Genomic DNA, 20537 nt, shown 5'->3' with positions numbered 1-20537 from the left:
CTTAGCACAAAAGCCAGTGCAAAAAACTGGCAATATTTCCTTGCTGAACAAAATATATGTATTAAATAATGACCTAATGATTCAACATATCATCTGTTCAACTGTTTTTCTCAAGCTTTTTTATATAACTGACAGAATACATTTAATACATTTGTTAAACTAAATACACTAGATGTTTTAATATGCATTTTAATAAGAATATAAAATTAAACTACCAAATACTCCATAACCATGTTCAGCAGATGGACCGCCTCACTTAGACTGTGCAAAAACAGCCTCGTGGCCTGAGCAGGTCACATGGCTGACTGAAGGATTAATATCTACTTAATGGCAGCTTGGAACTCCCAGCCCTTGCATTTGCCAGACAGAAGCAAAGAGCACATGGAAGAGCTGTCCTATAGTTGTGATTACTGCGGCCACAGGGGCTCCAAAAACGTCAAGCTTCTCCTAGCACGGGCGTGTAAATGAGCTACTGCATGTTTGACATCTGAAGGCTAAGAGATATGTCCTCGGAGAATTTGGCATCCTTCACTTTTACAGCCTCTGACAGATTAATGGATGTTAACTTCATAAAAATGTTCACCTCTTGAGCTGAAGAATGCCCAGAACTCTTTAACGGAAAAGTCAACCTTCACATGTCAGTGTTTTACATTCAGTGGGATCCTGGGTGACACTTCCATATGTGTAAACAACACACTGCAGACTAAACGAAGTACAGGGACCTATTGTTAGGCTGCTCTTTTTTCTGTTTGCTTATGTTTATAATGTCAAGTGCCTTGATTTGCAAAGAAGTATGCTATAAAAATTGCATTTATTATAACTATAACCCACTGTCAGTTCTGTCAGCTGTTGGATGGAATGCAAACATAAAATTGGCTGTGACTTTTCATACAAATAGGAACAAATTAAATTAAGTACACGTGTACAATAAAAACAAGGGTACAAACAGACAATATGCAGATGCTATTATAAGAAAAATCAATTCTTGATTGGACTCGAGTACGGTAATTAACACAATGGCCTGCAGCACACGACTACACTGCTTACAGACTAACATAATTCAGAAAAAACAAATGCTGCAAAAACAAAAACACTGCTCAGTTTCAATTTGCAGTTTGCAGAATTTAAACAGCAAGATTTCTAAACTGAATTAAATGCCCCCAACCATTCCCTTTCAGTCAGATGAACATATGAGCCTGTGCAGTTGTTCCCACTGAGAGAATAGCCAGAATAAGACAGATTTAGGTCAAAAGTCTGATGCTGATGTATTTAGGGATTCACTGAAATGATTCTGGAAAAACGTTCTTTCAGGTTGCTGATATATATTTATGTATTTAAATTGCTTGCAATTTGGACAGCATCTTGTAGCAATTTTGTCGTCAATTGCGTACCAAGCTCCATTTTTCCCCATGAAAGGAATTTATAAAACATTGAAGCCCTTGTGGTTTCTACTTACTTCCCCTCCTAGAAAAAGGAAAAGTCATTGTTGGTTCATTTATTCTATGTGGTGGCTGAACATTCAAGCCTTTTTTCAAATTTTCTTGTACAGTAACATATGTTTTCCACAACACTACTTATGTTGTGAATGGTTTTCAATATACTCCGTTCCATCTTGAAAATGCGATGTAAACAGTGTACCATGGAATGTAATGGCTAGCTGTCCTTGAATACCATGCAGTTTGAAATGGGGGGAATCCAGTATAAGTAAAGGCATAAAGTGCATGCTTCCACTTGAATTGAGACTTAGCGAACAAAAAGAACCATTCTCCTTGCTGAAGAGAAACAGAGCACAGAAAGGGTAAACATTTTGTGCACTTAAATCTGGATCTAAACATTTCTGAAAACCACAGAAGAGCCCAAACACACAAAGAGTCACGCTAGGATTGTATCACTGACTGAAACTGTCCTTGAGATTGTATCACAAGCATAAATCCTCTCTCCTGTTCCTTGAAAAGAATTGTCAAAACACTTCCCCTATACAATATATTAGAATGGCAGTGGCAGATTTTACAGTAATATCATGCATTGCTTCACACCTGTTTGCAATGTTCATTTGGATAGCACCTCCAATATTTTGGTAAGATCATTTTGGAGGGAAGAAAATGTACTTGCTGTTTATGATCTGGCTGACCTTACAGCTCATGACGACGCATTATACTCATATTGATAAATTCTAGGAATTTTAATGCATATTAAAATCAGTGTATGTAAAAGCTAGTATATATAAAAAGAAGTAGAGGAGGGGCAAAAACATAAGGAAATATTACAGTATCTGACATTTTCCAAAAAATAGCTCCAGTAGCTACAGCTAAAATTGTCCAGAAATGAGCCTTTGGCGGTTCAAACCCTACACTTTATATATCAGTACTACACAAAAAAGACACAAAATGCCCAGTATTAAATAAACTCCAACGTAGTACAGTTTACACAATGTTGATTAGCACTGAACATGTTGCTGTGTACACCCTCGGGGCACAGCTGGCCTGGCCTTACCTGGGTAAGGAGGTGACCTTGCCCCACTTCTCGATGCAGAATCGGCGCAGGCCGTTGCTCCCCCGGAGGGCGGCGAAGCCCTCGTAGGGCACGCTGGAGGTGCCCGTCACAAACTGCAGCAGCCGCAGCCTCTGCTCGTTGTTGAAGCGCTCCACTGCCCCCCAGAACCACCGGATCACGATGTGCCCGTCGTGGTACCCTGAAGCGACGGGCAAGGACACGGACGCAAGGCAGTCAGTGAGGGAGCGCAGATAGAGGTCTGTTCTCAAACCTTTCAGTTTATTTTTTATTTTAAAATTTGTGAAGGTAACAGAGCTTGAGGATCCAGAAAGCCATTTCACAGTAGTGCTAAAATAATACGCTACACTCGTAAGACTGGTCGGCAAATTGCCAAGAGGTTTAGTTGTAGTTTAGTTGTTGAACAAGAGTTGTAAAGGGTTGATTTCCAAGGCTAATATTTTTCATAGGTGAAAAATAGGCAATGAACAGTTGGGGTATTTGAAAAAACAAAACTCCCACCAGACAGCAGTGTTTCAGCACGTGTAAGAATTTTCACTCTACTTAAGACGTCCACACAAGAACCTATAATTGAGAGCTTCAGACAAACAAATTGATGTTTGCTTTACAGGCTGTGGTGAAATTCAGCAGATTTTCCTCTCTAAATGATCCACAGCTGAGCTATGTCTTGAAAAATTAGTTAAACTGCCCCCATAGAGTATATAATTAGCTCAATTACATGCCTGCAATTAAGACAAAAACCAGATGAGACCTATGACACCAGAAGCGCACCTCTTTGGGGTGGTTAATGATAGAGAGACAAATATGAAGTTTCCACATTAAAAAGCTTAGTAGGTATGTCACAAATGAAATTGAGTATACAAAGAGCTGTATTTACATCAGATTCAGTGCAAAACCTTTAACAACTACACTAAAGCAATGAAATTGGTATTGTAAAAGCTGTGTTAGGAAGATCAGAGATCACAGGATTTTATTATCCGGTTGATTACACCCTTGAAGTAAGCTACCACGATACAGTGAGTTTGTTTTACACAAATATGTAACCCTGCCTTACTCAGGATTATCTTTCAAGACAACAATTCAACTTCAGTGATTAATGAAACCTCCCTGAAAAAGGCAACAAACAAACTGGTGCAAAATTAGAAAAGATGTATGAGAAATGCTAAAGTATTCACTCTTGGCTGCATGTCACAGAACATCATTGTCCACTGAGTAAAATGTATTCACTGTATTCTGCAGAACAGAAGCAATAGCAAGCGCATGTTTTACAGCCAGTAGTGCTGCTGTGAACCTACCACCTCTGTACTCAGTGTTGGTCCTCCAGTCGTTCAGGTCGATCTCTGCTGTACCAGCGATGACCAGCTCCAGCTCTCTGGCATCAAACACAGACACCAGGCGAGAGTCTACCACCTGGGGCAAGATGGAGAGGCAGGTCAGAATAGCGTAAGTATCAAAGAAGTACATTTAGTAAGATCCAAGTATGACATGGACTATACGAGCATTTATAAATGCACATTACAACCAGTGTAGACTCTTGATACAAAGCGCTACTGAATATGTTCAAACACAAAAACAAACAATCCAACAGTTTATATTGATGGAAAATGTGATATATGAACGGTGAATGATTAGATGGTGATTGGTACCTCATAGAATCCCCGAACCAGCGCCTCTGTCTGCTGCACTACACCACGTTCGACCCGCCATTTCACCATCCGTTCGATGTACTCCTTCTTGTTCTTCTCCGTCACCTGGATGTTAGCCCCGCCTGACCTGAGCTCCCTCTCTGTAACCTGCCTCAGGAAATGACATCAGGGCATTGAGTAATATCCTGCTGAATGTGCTGACTATCCAGCTCTGTTCAGAAAACGCTTGGGCTGAAAATGCAATCTCTGTGAAACATTGAAACTATTTTGGCATCTGAAATAATGTTCCCTTTTGGTTAACAACAGATATTTGCACAATGAATACTGTACTGTTGCAGAGTGCCCAAGTCACGTTAGATACCCTGGATCACTGGATGTTTTGGACAGGGAGCAAATCCAATACTAAACCACCAGTTTTGTATTTGTACTTTGGGTTTGTTGACGAAATGCTTCCCGCTTTGCACAAAAAAAACTGTACCTGACCAAAGACCTCTTCATTCACAGTGAAGGTCAGGTCCAGTATGTCAGTAATGTCATTGTCCTTCATCCATTGTAAACTCTGGTGGAACTCCTCATCCAGATACTCCAGGTCACTCAGGTCAGTTGGTCTGAAAGGTAAAGCATATGGCTTCCTTAAACACCAGCTGAGTGCATCAGTTTGCAGAAAATTTTAAAAGTAAATACATGTATCCACCATCCCAAGAAGCTCCTAGACCAGAGAAACACAAGTTTTTTAAATCTGATTGCTAGACCACATCAACAGGCAATCACATTTTAGGGGAAATTTCCCTAAACGAAGAATACTTACTCCCCGGTTCAGGTTCAGCTTTCTGTTACAAAGATCTGATAACACTAGCAGACGTATGTGACTGTGCACTAATCTGCTGCAATGTTTCATTAATTCATTAGGCTGTTGCATTCTCTGACAGGAGCAGAAAAGATGTGTAAGGGCTCTATAATTCAATGAAATGGGCTGCGTGGGACAGTTCACTCACAGCCTGAGGAGGGCCTTGTAAAAGGGTCGGGTGAAGAAGGCGTCCAGCAGGTACTGGTGGATCAGCGCCAGGCCCAGAATGCGACCGCTGAACCGGAACCTGTGGAACACAGAAGCAGAGCGGATTCCTCACACTGTCATTCCTCGCTCTTTCTCCAGTTATGTCCCCGCCTGCAGTCAACTCCTGAGAGCAGACCAGGCATTGTTTAGCTAAAATACTCACCTCACTCACCTGTCTTATGCTGGGCTAACTCCCCAACAGAAAATGCCTGGCATGCTTCACATATCACTTATAATATCTATTTATGAAGAACAGAACATGGATTCATCCTGATGATGATCCTTTTTATGATGATGATGGGATGTACTCCTTATTTGGCCAAAACAGCATAGCAGAGAGCAAGGAATCAGAGCAAATGAAATAATTTTTTCTCCCAAATTGAAATTCCCAATAGTGTTCTCACAGGCATGTACTGTACATGAACAGCTTCACTTTTATAAAACATACTGTACAGCTCTCATGCAAGGTGGAGATGTTTTTCACCTGCCAAAACAGGTTTGAATCCCTTTCATAAGTGTTCCAGTATTTTAAATGGAAAACGTAACACCTAAGTCTGACACTTTTATATTTTCTTCAGAATTCAGATTTTGAATTCAGAGTTTGTTTATAAGCTTTCAGAAGGAATTCCATTGCTGCCATCACGACTTACATTTTGAGACAGCTGCTAAATGACTCTGGTTTTGAATGCTCCTACATAAAAAAAAATATGCAAATGTAAAAAAGGCTCTCTTTCAGAGGGATGACTAACCGAGGAAAAATACCAGTTGTGACAGCAGACATCAATTTCTCTGGCAGTAAAAACAGCAGGCGGGATTGACATTGCTCTCACTCGCTTTCATTGTGGAGGCCCTGCTAATTAATGACTTGACAGAGCTGCCGTGCCCTCGGGCCCTAACCTCATTGTCTCCAGTCTAGCCGTCAGAGTCGGGCTAATTGTGGCGCTATGGTTGCCGTTTCGTGTGAGGAAAGAATCTTTTACTGCTTTTAAGCCTTTCTTTGCACGATGAACGATGGTCCACCTGTCTGAATATTTGCTGCCTGCTAAAAGTGACTGAGGTCTTTTTTTGAGAAAAGCATGTTATTCTTTCAAAGTGCATTGTCTGGTTAAATTATTTCCATATCAAATCACTGTTACTGGTGTCTAACAAGAGGAAGCAGAGCTGTACTATACTCTGTAACAGTCCCTTGTTTGGTATTTCCACAGTCCATAAAATGTGCAGATTGATTGACTACGACTGATAGAAAGGGAATCCACACTTACTTTGGTGTTTGTAGCCATGCTTAAATGAGACAAGTACAAGATGGTGACTCAGTAAAATAGTGAATTAATTTGATATATAAATGACAGAACTAGGGTGTGTGTGACTAAGGGTACTTCAAAGCATGGCCCTGAAAACTGACTGCTTTCAGACAAAGTGTACTGCACAAGGAAATGTTCAAAATGTTAATCATCTCATACAGTATGTACTGTGTCAGAGTTCAATTAACAGTGGACATTTCACTGTGTGAAAGAACAATGAAGAGAAAACTTGTCTGCTCCCCTACCCCATTGACCAATCTTGGGGAAATGTTGCATTAAAAACACCTACATTACAAACGTATGCCTGGGTTACATTTTTTAGGTATTTCCTTTGGTCACAATGGACTTCATGAATTTACACAAATGTCACTACCTATGCAGAGTTATTTTTGTGATCCTACCACATCCGCACAGCATACAGGACGAGCCACTACCAAAACTGTCTGGCTAAGCAGAGCCAGATCTTTGCATACAATGCAGATAAAGCAGTGTTAGTCAGAACCAGGCCCTCCATACTGCCTCTTGAAGGCACACTCACCGATTCATGACTTCTAAGAAAATGTCAAATGAATGAAAAGGGAATGGGGTGACTGGGAGAGGCCGTACCATTCCAGATGGTTCTCCACAAAGGCCGACATGGGGCTGATCTGCACCGTGTACGTGTCGTTGGCGGAGTACTCAAACAGGCCATAGTAAGGGTTGAAGAGCTCTTGGGAGAGCAGGAAGAAGAACTCGCGTGATGGCCCACTGTAGTCCAGACTGAGGAGATACAGAGACACAGAGATCAGATAAGCAGTGATTCAGATTGTACACAAAGTCAATCACACACACACTAAAACATGTCACCCTGCTTATTATCTTACTGAACAAAAATAAAAGAAGGAAACTGATGATCCCCAGTTGAGATTTATGCTTAGATCAGAGCTGAGAACTTCAGTACAGTACATTACAGTGCCTTAAAAGTTGAATTTTCAGAAATGTACCCACAGAAATTACAGCTGTACATCAAAGAATCTGGACTAAAGTCATTGTAATCTCTGGTTTCAGTTATTCATTTTTCAGTTTTTTTTTCACGTACTTTCATGTTGTTTTCTACTGGCATAAGAGCTGCTGAATTAAGGAGTGAATCTTCTTAACTTCCTCCTAATGAAAGTGTATACCAGTAGTTGTGACAGACTGTGATGGGAGGAGCAGGACCGTACCCTTCCTCGCCCACGAAGGTCACATAGAGCTTGTTCCTCTGGAGTTCTTTGCGGGAGTAGGCCATCACCTGGTTGAAGGTCCCTTCCAACAGATGGTCTCTTCTAATGATGAGCCTGAGAAGGAAGCATTGAGACAAGGAGAGCGGTACATGGGCATGCTACGATGGCCATAACACACACAGGAGTAGAAAACCGCCCTGATAACCAGGCTGTAACCTAAGGAATCCTGGCCAGCTGAAATCCACCTTCCCCACTGGCGGGGCAGTTTTGTCACGCTGGTGAGGCCTCTCAGTCAGTCAGCTTAATAACACCGCGGAGGCTTAAACCTGAGACTACAGGGCCCAGCTTACACTCATGGTGAACGCCTTTATGGACTGTGACAATGCAAAACTGTAAATCTTAATAATAAATGTTAATGTATTTCCGTAGACATTATAGACCACTATACTGACACAGCTCATCTACAGACAACACTAGTAACCATGGTGATTAGAATAAATGGGCCTGTCTCTAAAACTGTCCTGTGACATGATCTGGTGTTCACAGTAGACTGCACACCCTGCCAGCAGTTGTACATCTGCAGTGCACACACACACACACACTCACGTGGTTACACACATGCTCACACACACACAAAGACACACACACACACACACACACACACACACACACACAAACCTACTTGATTTTTCCTGGCCCCTGACCGTAGCCCTTGGCCTCCAGCTTCCTGTAAAAGTTGCGGAGCTTGGCCTCAAAGTCCCTGCGGTAGGGGGCGGGGGCCCTGGCCCTCTGTAAGCCTGCCAAGACAAGCACATGCACCCCCACACCGCTTCAGAGACCCAGAGACTGTCAGCACTTACTGAGGGCAAATTCACAACATTTCCCACACAGGGGAGGGAGAAATAGGTGTGAAATAACATGCTGTGGCACACGCCATAACATACACTCTCAGATTCATGTTGGAGTAGGCGTGGAGTCACTAAAAGATGTGGCACTATGGGAATATGAATGTAACTCACAGGGGTCTAAGATGCCCAAGCCATAGTGTAAAAATAAACAGTCTCTCCTGTCTTTTAAGGTTGCATCCATAGAAAGGAGAGAAAAAAGAAGAAATACTTTTCTCCTGCTGGACCTCTATTTGTAGCCTCTCTACATTCTACATTCTAGTGACTACATTCTCATTTATATTTAACCTCAGGAATTCATGAAAAACATTTTATCAAGCTTATCCATTTGCCAAAGCAGTATCATGATGCTCTTTCTAGGACAGTGAGGGCTTGCAGAGAGTGACAGCTTGAGTCTGTGAAGGTCAACAGCAAAGGTGACCACACAATGGGGAGCCATCAGTTCAGATTAAGAGTACGGCTAGCTTAAGACTCCATCAAACCACCGGAAAGCACATTTGTTGTATCATGCACAGCCAATAGATCAGTTTAATATAGAGCTTACTAGGATATGCTTTGCTCAGGCATATCAAATGCTGGTGTTTTTCTTCATCTGGCACTAATCTGCAATTGTTCACCAAGCTTGATTGTTTTTTTAAAGGTTTAGACTTGAACTCACATTTGATATTTAAATCAAAATGCTTTGACACTTAAGCACAATTTTTAACAAGCCAAAAATATGCTGTGATATAAGTCATTACTCATTACCTCAAATAAAAGGGATGCAAAATGAACTGCCTTAAGCCAAAAATTCTGAGCGGTGCTACTCACAGTCCCAGTGATTTTTATAGCATCAGTCATGTCCTGCTAGCAAAATCAGCTTGGCATACTCAGAAGCACTGACCTGGGGAATTCTGGGGCGAGGATCCTGGTGAGCAGCGTGGTGAGAAGTTGTATCCAGGGTGGAAGGGATGGGGTGGAACATATGACATGATCTCCTCTTCAAACAGGCTGGATATAAGACAAGGAAATCAGACTCTGGTTATGTTGGAGCAGGGAGATCAAATTTGGTCATTCCCCATCTTCAGCAGTGGTCTGAAGAGTCATCTCTTCAGACTGTACCTGGACCAAGTATCACTATTCTGCAGGGCACTCTATCTAGGATCGCTCTTATCACATGTATCCCCCTATCTTGTTCCTCTAGCACTTTCATGTTACACTTGTACCTCCATCCAGCACTTACATTGCACCTGTATCATTATCTTGATGTTATAGCTCGTCGTCACGCCTCCTACTTTGACTTACCATAACTTTCTGACCTAACCTATGCTTACTGTGTGAATTGTACTCAATGTGTTCATGGCTATGGATAACCGTTGCATAATGAGTATTGTACCTTATCAAATCTGTATTTTGTAGTTCCAATGACCTTCGGTATGCACTTATTGTATGCCGCTTTGGATAAAAGCGTCTGCCAAATATGTAATGTGATGTAAATTTGACCACAAAGATAAAACCGTGACACCAAATTAAGTAGCCACCAAGATAAAGAGTATTTTTGTGAAAGGTGGTGTATGGGTAAAAGGAGGAAAGTATTCAGCCCCCCTCCCCATCTCATCACTGTAAAGCGCTTCAAAAAAGTGCAGGAAGGCCCAACTTAAGACCACGGAGTAATATTCATCACGTAAGTGCACGCTCTGAGCGCCTTTGCCAAGACATGGCTAAGAGGGACTAAGAGGTCTTTTAAATCTCTAATCAAGGAAAGTGGAGCTTAGACTACTATAACAAAAAAGTGCATGATCCTCTCAGTAACAAGAAGAGGATCAAAAGACAGAAGAGCTAAAGTACAGAATTTTTTTTGATGCTTGTAGATGCACCTTCAAATCACATTAAATTCAGTTCATTGCCAAGGACAGGCGAAGCACCAATATGGCAGAAACATAACTGAATCAGAATCACTGGGCTTGATTCTGGACTTGTTCATGAGTCACAATGAAGTCTGTGACAGCTTGTGCAGATGCACTGAATGTCAGACAGTCCTTGTAGATGGAGTAATCCATTACATTACATTACAGGCATTTAGCAAACACTCTCATCCAGAGCGACTTACACAACTTTTTACATAGCATTTAAATTGTATCCAATTATACAGCTGGATATATACTGAAGCAATGCAGGTTAATTACCTTGCTCAAGGGTACAATGGCAGTGTCCTACCGAGAAATCAAACCTGTGACCTTCAGGTTACAAGACCAACTCATTACCCATTATACTACACTGCCACCCATACATAATAATCCAGCTGGCACCAGGAGAATGAATGAGTCCAGTGGACCTGAGACCACACAGGAGTTCTGGTCTCATCCTCCTTGTGCTTTAGCAACTCACAGAGGCTAACCGGGCCAGTGTAAACCACATCTGTCACATTGCCCTCTTCCCAATGCCTGCTGGTTCTCTACACTGCAAAATGAGCAGGCCTCTGAAACTGACATGAAGCCTCAACTCAGTTTGCCCCAAACAGACAGCAGTAGGCTTGATGTCTCTGATGTCTATGCATATCGACATGGTTGTCTTGGCTGAGCAGTCAGACTTGGCTTGGTATTCAGAATTTCCTATTTTCATAAAATAGGTAAAAGTATTTAAAGAGTCTCAGGTTCTGCGACCTTTAAATTACGAATATATTGGAAAATCATACTGGAATAAATAAATCATCAATATACTGAAAAACATCACAATATATTGGCAAATATGCAAACTACTTCAATGATCGAATATCATTATATTTTCAAAAAGGTCCACATATATACAATATATTGTAGTATGTACTATTACTGTAAGGGACCAGGCCGAAGTCTCAGTTTAGAGAAGGCCGACAGGAAACACATGATGGCTGATGACAGGGACGTGGTGGTACCTGGAAGACCCCTACCTTAATAATATGACCAGGTCAGCATCGCACGACAGCTTCTCCACTCCATGTGTGCCTTCCGTTCTAATGTAGTGGATCTTCTCCCTGATGACCGGGGAGCCATATCACTTTCCAAGCGGACCCCTCACACCAGTCCATCTTTTAAAATACTTATCTTCTGTACTGTTCATTTTAACATACGGCAAATTGGCGTGTCATAGAATCTTAATGGCAATGCACTTCACCTGATTGGATTGACGAGCTCCCACTGCTAAAAGCACAAGAGCTGACACAGTGAGGGCCCTACTGTGGAATGCTTTTAGGATAATAAACAGGCTTTATCCTATGAGAGTCACACGCATACCTTCAGTACAGATGGCATGTTGAACTCCTACGAAGTGCTACAACACTCCTGATATTTGGTTATAGCCAGTGATTCATATTCCTCATTGCATGCTGTGACAACACCCAAATGCATTCCAAACCTAATAACTGCAATGAGTAATGCATGTCCGTGTCATCCTCATGAATAACATCACATACGCCTGTGGAACAGAAGTACTTAATCTGTGTTGACTCTTAAAAGACGTCTGGGCTCTGTGTTGTCCTCACCTCAGTGCGTGGTTCCTGGCGAGGCTCGGCTGGCGTTCTTGAAGCATATCGAAGATATTTGGCTGGCGCAGGAATGCCACGATCTTATCATTGTAAGCTGCAAGACAGCCATGCACAAAGAGCAATGAACGATTTCACCCATGAGTCCATGAGACTCACTCATCAATAAGATAATACTGTAAAATATGCTATTTGATGAGAAAGGATCATTTCCCATAATAATGCTTTGGAAAAACTAGAGTGAGAATATAAAGGCTGCAGTCTTGGTGTGGCCTAATTTCTGACCTCTCTGGCATCAGAAGAACTCATGGAATGAGAGATTAAATGAGTAAGGATCACTGTCAGAAGTAAGTCCCACAGTAGTCGTCATCTTAGGGATAAAATGTATTTGAATAAGCAGGAAAAGAAAATTTATTTTTCGGGGAAATAAGGGAGCTGACCTGAATTCTAAGCATGATTTAAAATGTACATTTTTTGTGGTCAATTTCCATTCCTTTTTTAAACACTGTAAAAACACTCCCTGCTGTAGCGTAGCCCCATCCCAAAGTCATATTTCTGGATTGTGAGCATCTGCATCTACACCAAAACATATATAAGACCGCATTATGGTTTTACATATTGGTTCCATAGATACACAAATATGAAATATGTTTGAAGTCAGCCCATCAGCTGTGGGGTTGGAGGGCGGCGCCTGGTACGCTCAGAGATCTCTAATTACAGCCTGCGGCCTGTCCCGGTCTGGCGGGGAGGGCTCTCTGAGCCTGGCGGGATTCCTGAGGGCAAAGCGGCGCTTTTGAAAAACAACGCCGGCTGACTGGCTAAGCCTCCTTTGCGGGCCGGCGAGTTCAAACTCTGCCGTCGGGGCGATTACTCCCAAGATCTCCTTAAGAGCTGAACTCTTGGGTTTCACTCTGGGAGGGAGCCAGAGCCGCCCGTGCCTCGGATCCCGGAGAAGTGTTTCCGTAGTGGGTGGAGGGGTTCCGTAGTGGGTGGAGGGGTTCCGTAGTGGGTGCAGGGGTTCCGTAGTGGGTGGAGGAGTTCCGTAGTGGGTGGAGGGGTTCCGTAGTGGGTGGAGGGGTTCCGTAGTGGGTGGAGGGGTTCCGTAGTGGGTGGAGGAGTCCCGTAGTGGGATGGCGAGCTTACGGAATGCTCACGGGACATTGCTAAAATACCTAAGCAGTGAGAAACACCACTGGGACAGGGATAGGGGAGCTCCTAAACGTGGCCCCATAGATGGATTTTTACTAGTGTAGTTTTCATATACACGGATATATCTTCTTTATCACATATAGCTACAAATATATATTACATGTGTTATTACCATCAGTGAATGGATTTAAAGAGGATTGCCTCTGTGCCGTTTCATTCAAGACAACACACCCAACAGCTACAGTTTAAATGCAATGTACTGTAAACTAAAAACTGACAGGAACTGGGCAAAGAATCCTTCACAAACCTAGTGGCATCGAGTCCTGGTGATACTGGCTCCGTATGGCTGCCACCAAACTGTTTCCTGGCCTTGCCAGTAAGGATGCTCCTCGACTCCGGGATACCTCTGATGCCTGCCAATCACAGAAACGCAGCAGCTCAGAAACAGGAACAGGGCATTTTGCGTTCTGTTAGATTCCAGGGCTAAATAAGCAATCTCACGCCGACACTAACAAACAGCCCAAACAAACACAACATTTATATTTTATTCCGGTTTCAAGTGGCATGAAAAAATAAAAAAATAAAAAAATAAAAATGCTATGTAAAAAGTTGTGTAAGTCGCTCTGGATAAGAGCGTCTGCTAAATGCCTGTAATGTAATGTAATGTAATGCATGATTGGTGTAACTGATTTGATGACAGCTCAGATAAGAGCGACCATTATAATGCTTCCATTGAGCCCTCAATTTCAATCTCCTTGGTCTCTCGCCTCCTCCTTCCTAATGTATACTTTAGCCTTATTAAAGGCCCAGTCTTACAGTCCGAGCACACATACTGTGGCTAAGAATAACGAGGAACACATTCACCAGTACACACACCCACACCACAGATTTAAACAACTGGAAGGTGTGAGAGGATCCAAACGACTGCCTGGCCATGATTTACCAAACAGCAGCTGTGCCGTAAGTGACAGCGGCTAGCACAGCGCCACCTGCAGCACGGGGAGACGCACCACTTGCCCTCTCACCTCTCCAGCGCTGTAGCTGCGCAGTCGCTGCAGGTGCTGACGGTGGGTCAGGTGGTTGGGCAGGCGGCCATTCTGCAGAGGGATCCGGGGGTCGATGAAGGTCGTTGCCCGGCTGTTGTGGTCCACAAAGAACGACTGCCGGAAACGTCAGGCACAGAAGTTTTTTGCGGGTACAGCAATTCAGAAAGCACTAAAAATAACCTGGGTTGGGTTACATTTCCTTTACTTCTTTTACAGACCATGCCTGACCTTCCTTTTGTTTTCTCACTGATTGGCGCTGATTCGTTAAAAAAATATACAACTTGAATGCGACTTTGAGGATGTAGGGGTGTCATTACAGTCGAGAGTGCTTGTGTGTGTAAGAATAGGGTTCTCTACCTTCCCCTGTTGGTCCGTTTTGATCTCCCAACCTCTGGGAAGCTCCAGCTGTGTATCGGCGAACTTGTTGAGGAACGTGACCAGGTCCCTGTTGTGTTGGTAGCGCTCAAAGTTGCGTGCGTCCCTGCGTATTTTCAGGATCATGTGCTTTAGACAGGTACTGTTGGTGAACATCCGGTATGCGCCCTGGAACAGAGACAAGGGAGTAAGAAGGAGCCCATTAAAGATAATGTCCCATATTTGGGAACTCTACACCTTATCCTGTCCCCCAATAGAAAACTGAATATGACATTAATTTTTCAAAGCATGATGACTGATATAAATATAATAAATACAATCCCCAAAAGGCCGGGCAGTTCAGTTAGAGAACTCAAATTCATATATTTATGGCCACGTCTTGCATAATGCACATAATGCATTTGAACAGACTTCTGCAAATCTCTCTGCCCTGTCAAAACAGGAATAGATAGTGATCTCATAAGCCTGGACTATAACACAGCTTGAAATAAGAATCTATATTTAAAAAGCAAATCTATCAGCATGATCCACTGCACCACAGTTCACAAACTGTCATGCTCAGCTTTATGATGTCACCAGAGGGAGCCTGAGTCATGAAGCAGAGACACAGGGAGTGTGAATGGGCGGACAGGCGTGAATGCAGCAAAGTCATTTCTCAAAACAGCTCCTGAGGCTGCTGATCTGAGCTCTTCAAGCCACGGTGCTGCTGGGGGCAAAACTTGAAATGGTGAGACACTTTAGTCCCCTTTACAAAAAATCAGACAATGTGAACAAGGCCTAGGGCAGTTCCCCAGGCTCCGTGTTTCACCATCCACCCTAGGGCTGAACAGACACCGCCAGTATCAAGGACACGGCGAGCTGTCAGGAAGGCGCAGCTGTGCTGTGCTGGTCACTCACATAGTTAGCATGGAGCACGGTGAAGAACTCGGGGTGGGTGATGAACTTGACCGCAGGGCACTGTAGCAGCAAGGTGATTTTCTGACTGTTGACTGGCGACGAGGGAGCCTCCCTTCTCAACTCTACACTCCACCAGGACAGAGGAAGGCAAAAGACACAAAGCATCACCACTGGAACCCAATGAGCACATTACCCCCCTCATCTAAAAACAGAAAAATAAAAAATGGCTGCCTTTCTTCATTTCAGGAATGCTATCCTTCTCAAATACTAAATACAGGACATTCACTCCAATCATTGAGCAGCCCAGTGACATGTCATGTCTTGTTTGTCAAGTTGCTCTGTCGCGCACACACACGCGGCTAAGAGGCAATGGTGGGGCCGGCCTTGTACCGTTGGCCTGTGGCGGTGAGTCCATCTCTGTGTCAGTGCTACCCGTCCGCTCGTTCCTTCGCACACTCTCGTCCTCGGTGGCCATTGTCCTCTGGATGTTCTGGTACCTGGGCAGAAAGTTCACAACCTTGATTCATCTTTCATGAACAGTCTATAATATTTTTTATACCAAGCCAGGTGGCCCTGCTTGAATTCATTCACTATACCTGCCGGCCCACTGAACATGATTCCTCTATTTTATTGCTCTGAGACACTTATTACACGCTATTTTTTTTATTCATTTAATTTTATCACAAACTGAATTCTTAAGTGAACTCCTGCATACGGTATATTTAGGATATAGATAGTACGACAAATATCTTGTACAAATATTAACAGTACCCTACATTTTCCTACATTACTTACATAACCTCATTTATTTTTTATGTGTCTGTCACTACACAAAGAATACAAATTGTTATTTTGATTTGATTTGACTGAGTGACTGGACAGTCATTTCATGTAAAAAAAAATTGAAGATCATCATAAATTTTTCCAGTCAGATGTAATTTCAGCTGGCGCAGTGCTATATTAGTGCTGGCATTCAGAGCTCCCATTTCCCATTATGGCCATAACTTTCTCTATTTCCATTGTAAATGATCACATTCAAACCCCGCAATTCGTTTATGAGGATTGTGTGGATGATGTGGCACAGAATATTGAAAAGAAGATGCCAGTTTGCTTTAGTGTGTAAAGGGATTACACCCCCCCCCTCCCCCACAATCAGGAATGAAAGTACACTATATGACCAAAAGTATCTGGACACTTTTTTTCTTGGTTTGAGCCCCTTAGATCCAGAGAAGGTAAATCTTAAAGCTACAGCATTGCATATTAGAGGATTCTATGCTTCCCCAACAATTTATGGTAGGACCTTTCCTGTTTCAGCACGGCAATACCCCTGGGCACACAACGAAGTCCATACAGAAATGGTTTTATCAGGAATGGTGTGGAAGAACCTGACTGGCCTCCACAGAGCCCTGACCCCTAAACCCCATACAACACCTTTGGGATCAGTTGGAAAGCCAACTGCGAGCCAGGCCTAATCACCCAATCAGTGCCTGACCTCACTAATGCTCTTCTGGCTGAATGGAAGCAAATCCCTGCAGCAATGCTCCAATATTTACTATAAAGCCTTCCCAGAAGAGTGGAGGTTGTTATAATAGTAAAGGGTGGACCAACTCCATATTAATGCCCATAATTTTGGATGAGATGTCAGATGTCAGGTGTCCATATATTTTTGGCCATATAGCGTATATCTTTTTACTTATGTGACTAATTACTGTTTGACATAAATATATCAAAATGTTACAGATTTTAAAAGTAAAAATTATATAAAAATATGTAACATGCATTCTTTATAAGGTAATGAATGTGATAAAATGATTTATCACATAATAGTTTAATGATAATAGTTTCAATGGTTATTGTTACCTTTGATATAGCTTGTCTAGTGACTGTTGCATCACATTAAGCTTAGTATAGTCTACAAAGTTTTTAATAGCAGTTCAACTAAATTGTATGCTTCGTACTTGATGGTATCCAAAACAAAATTAAGCGCAACTCCAGCTAAGTGACATTTACAAATATCTTTAGAGAATTTAATCTGCCCAAGTCGTAGAGGTTTTCGTTAGAATAGGTTCATTTCAGAAATTTAAAAGCGGGCTTTCTTTTAAGTGCAAGAAAGAAATAAGCATTACCAGTGATACATAGTAATGTGATCCCCCTGTTTAACATACAAAGCTAAAAAGTCGAATTTAACAGGAAATCCATTTAATGCTTTCTAAGTCCTGAATCTCATTTCTTCAGGGTTAATTTTGTTGTAAAATGGCTCCCCAGTGTTACACAATTAGGTCTCGGCTGAAAAAATAAGCTCATGCCAAGAATGTATGCGCGCGGAATCCGGGGTTAAGAAAATATGCCAACTCAGTGCTAACCCACTGGAAGAGCAGTCAAAACAGAGGGTGTCGAGTCACTCAGGACCACACCTGTTAGCCACTTCCAACCGACAGAGAGAGTGGTATTTACGCAGCCGTGGGGATGGGGTGCGTTGCGGTTAGAGACATGCTTTGCGGTGCTTTATCTGGCCTGTGGAAAACACACCTGCATGCGCAGTTTGGACCTTTGTGTGGGGGTCACTGTGGGATTTCAGCAAGACGAGGTAATGGTCAGAGGCAGACAGCACTTTGCTGTGCTACTGCCAGTGCCTAGTGGAGGACATGGCCTTGCGTTTTCAGTCAAAATTGCATGTGTTTATCAGAAGCGAAGCCCTTTCATAGTGGACTGTCAGGTCATTCCACAAAGAAGTGATTGCTGTGCCACTGTACTGCACGTGCTTCCCTGCCCTCCTGGAGCCTAATCTTTTGCTACATAGAAAGCAGAATACTGAAATCAGGAGCGTATTATTTTTACATCCAACATCAAAGCTCCAGGCAACTGATAATGGTGAGGGCAGATTTCTGTCATTCCCTGAAATGAACAAAATCCAACAAAGACTCAGGGAAATAAACCTGAGGCAAACCTTCCCTCTCATCAGGGAACACATCAGGGATAGCAAAAGTGTTCTATGGCTGCATTTTGTAGTGCACCCTCTAGATGGCAGTGCATCAAAACATTTTGACATGTCATAGTGCACGTTACGGCACAGAACACCACTTCCTTCCAGATGGCATACATTTGAAAAATTAGCATAAATTACCATACAAAGATGAAAAAAAGGAATACATAATCTTACCGTAGCATAAGCACTGACTTTGAACAGATATATTTAGAACAGCATTCACTCATCTCCTGATTTCACCCAAAAGTTGAGCGTAGTCTCCTCTCCATCGTCCAACAGTCTGTACAGTCCTCTAACTCATCCGGACTACCCTGTCTCGCATTCTGTCCTCTGTAGTCCCTCAGTCTGTCCTCTGTGGTCCCTCAGCCTGTCCTCTGTGGTCTCCGCGCCCCCCCCCCGTCTTGCTCACCTCCTGTTGAGCTGCTCCATCTGCTGCAGGGAGCCCGAGCGCTGGATGCCGTTGCACATGGCCGCCGTGGTGGGGCGCTGCCAGGTGGTGGTGCGGTTGATGTGGTCCACGTAGAACACGCGGCCGTGGCTATCGATCCGCGCCTCCCAGTCTGAGCACGGGGGAGAAGGGGGGGGGGTACAGAAAGGCACGGGGCTCAGGAGGGGGCTCGTCCTGCTGTCGGATGGACCTCCCCGGGGAGCCGAGGAGAGGGGGGGGGGGGGGGGGCATGAAACGGGCAGGGCCTGCCAGCGTGACACACAATGGCGGTGGCAGCCCACGGTGCAGGATGGGCACATGGGCCCATATGGGCACATAGTCACAGCAGGGTGAATGGAACAGTCGGTGCGCCCTGCCAACACCAGTCTTCTGCTAGGCAATACCACTCCTTTCATAAGCTGTGAAGCGCTACTGAGTCTATTAAGTGTCCACTTAAACACATGGAAAACCCTTCAACTTCTTCAACAGAACAGTGCATTCTGGGACACGTGGAGACGCAAAAGCCCTTGAGGGGACTGATGAAGAACTGTGTCTCTGCTCACAATCCTAGAACCCCTCATGTTACTGTCAATTATAATTTATAAAACATGCAAGTGAATATTACAATTTGGATTACAGAATTATAGATCTGTTGGACAGTTTCTCATTTTTTTGCGCTGCAACTTTTCCCTGGCCAGCTCTACACTAATAATCACCGGCATATCACGACAACATTACTTCCTTATGAATATTCAGGTGGTATTTTCAACAAAATTCAAGAGGCTCTCCGTGTGAATGAAGTGACACACAACAGTCGTTTCGTGATGAATATTCATAAGCTAAGCGCTGCATTGTCAGATGGCAGAGTGTGAGAAAGGCCAATGACACGGCTGCTCCCTCATCCACGCTTGACGCTGTTTGGGAGTGAATTGTACATACGCTGCGCTGTCTGCGATGACACAGGTCCTCTCCACACCATGCAGAGCCAAAGAAGCACGCAAAGCACCTTACAATTCACTGTTTAGGCATTTAGCTGACACCTTCCGCCAAAATGACTTGCAGAAGGTTCAATCGCCATATCTAAAAAAAAAAACCAAAAGCTTGAGATATGTGGGGCTTCCTTGCACATGAAGGCAATGTGTCTGAGACCTTTTTATTTTTTTATTCATTCATAGTTCGTAATTCATAATTGAGAAAAAATTGGCAGCCCTAGCCAAGAGGTTGCAGCACACCTGTAAGGAAGAAGGGGCACATGCACAGCTCATAAGCGTCTGGCTAGCTGTAAGGAAGGACTCGAAGTGCACATTGCACATTATGGAGAAAACAACCTTCAAGCATTCATTCAAGGTGATTCTGTTTCTATAGTACTCTAATGACACACGTATTACCATTCTACCTTTCCTGGTTGGCTCACATTTAGGGGGCTTTATAAACTGAAAGGCAGTCATTCATTCATGTGCTGGATCTTCTTATTAATTAGTGAGCCCAGACTGCAATTTAGTTTAATTCTGTTCCGGGGAAAACAACCCTTGTTTCTAG

The 20537-nt window shown here is 43.2% G+C and overlaps 1 protein-coding gene across 5 annotated transcripts in view; it reads right to left on the bottom strand.

Moving 5' to 3' along the window:
* LOC135253660 (E3 ubiquitin-protein ligase HECW1-like) overlaps nucleotides 1-20537 on the bottom strand; it is a 75490-nt gene that overhangs the window by 4122 nt on the left and 50831 nt on the right. For all 5 annotated transcript variants that reach the window (XM_064333238.1, XM_064333237.1, XM_064333242.1 and 2 more), the window contains 17 exons: nucleotides 18981-19131; nucleotides 15976-16082; nucleotides 15586-15707; nucleotides 14671-14856; nucleotides 14293-14427; nucleotides 13575-13680; nucleotides 12119-12215; nucleotides 11528-11611; nucleotides 9503-9609; nucleotides 8397-8511; nucleotides 7715-7828; nucleotides 7119-7271; nucleotides 5153-5251; nucleotides 4636-4765; nucleotides 4158-4304; nucleotides 3807-3921; nucleotides 2494-2692 (listed from right to left, as the gene is read on the bottom strand). In XM_064333238.1, the coding sequence (XP_064189308.1) occupies nucleotides 2494-2692; nucleotides 3807-3921; nucleotides 4158-4304; nucleotides 4636-4765; nucleotides 5153-5251; nucleotides 7119-7271; nucleotides 7715-7828; nucleotides 8397-8511; nucleotides 9503-9609; nucleotides 11528-11611; nucleotides 12119-12215; nucleotides 13575-13680; nucleotides 14293-14427; nucleotides 14671-14856; nucleotides 15586-15707; nucleotides 15976-16082; nucleotides 18981-19131 (2167 nt within the window). The remainder of the gene's footprint in view (nucleotides 1-2493; nucleotides 2693-3806; nucleotides 3922-4157; nucleotides 4305-4635; nucleotides 4766-5152; nucleotides 5252-7118; nucleotides 7272-7714; nucleotides 7829-8396; nucleotides 8512-9502; nucleotides 9610-11527; nucleotides 11612-12118; nucleotides 12216-13574; nucleotides 13681-14292; nucleotides 14428-14670; nucleotides 14857-15585; nucleotides 15708-15975; nucleotides 16083-18980; nucleotides 19132-20537) is intronic.

Source organism: Anguilla rostrata, chromosome 4 (assembly GCF_018555375.3).
Source record: "Anguilla rostrata isolate EN2019 chromosome 4, ASM1855537v3, whole genome shotgun sequence".
In the NCBI taxonomy this organism is placed as follows: domain Eukaryota; kingdom Metazoa; phylum Chordata; class Actinopteri; order Anguilliformes; family Anguillidae; genus Anguilla; species Anguilla rostrata.
Note: the sequence above shows the minus strand (reverse complement) of the source record. Positions and strands in the feature narration are given on the sequence as shown.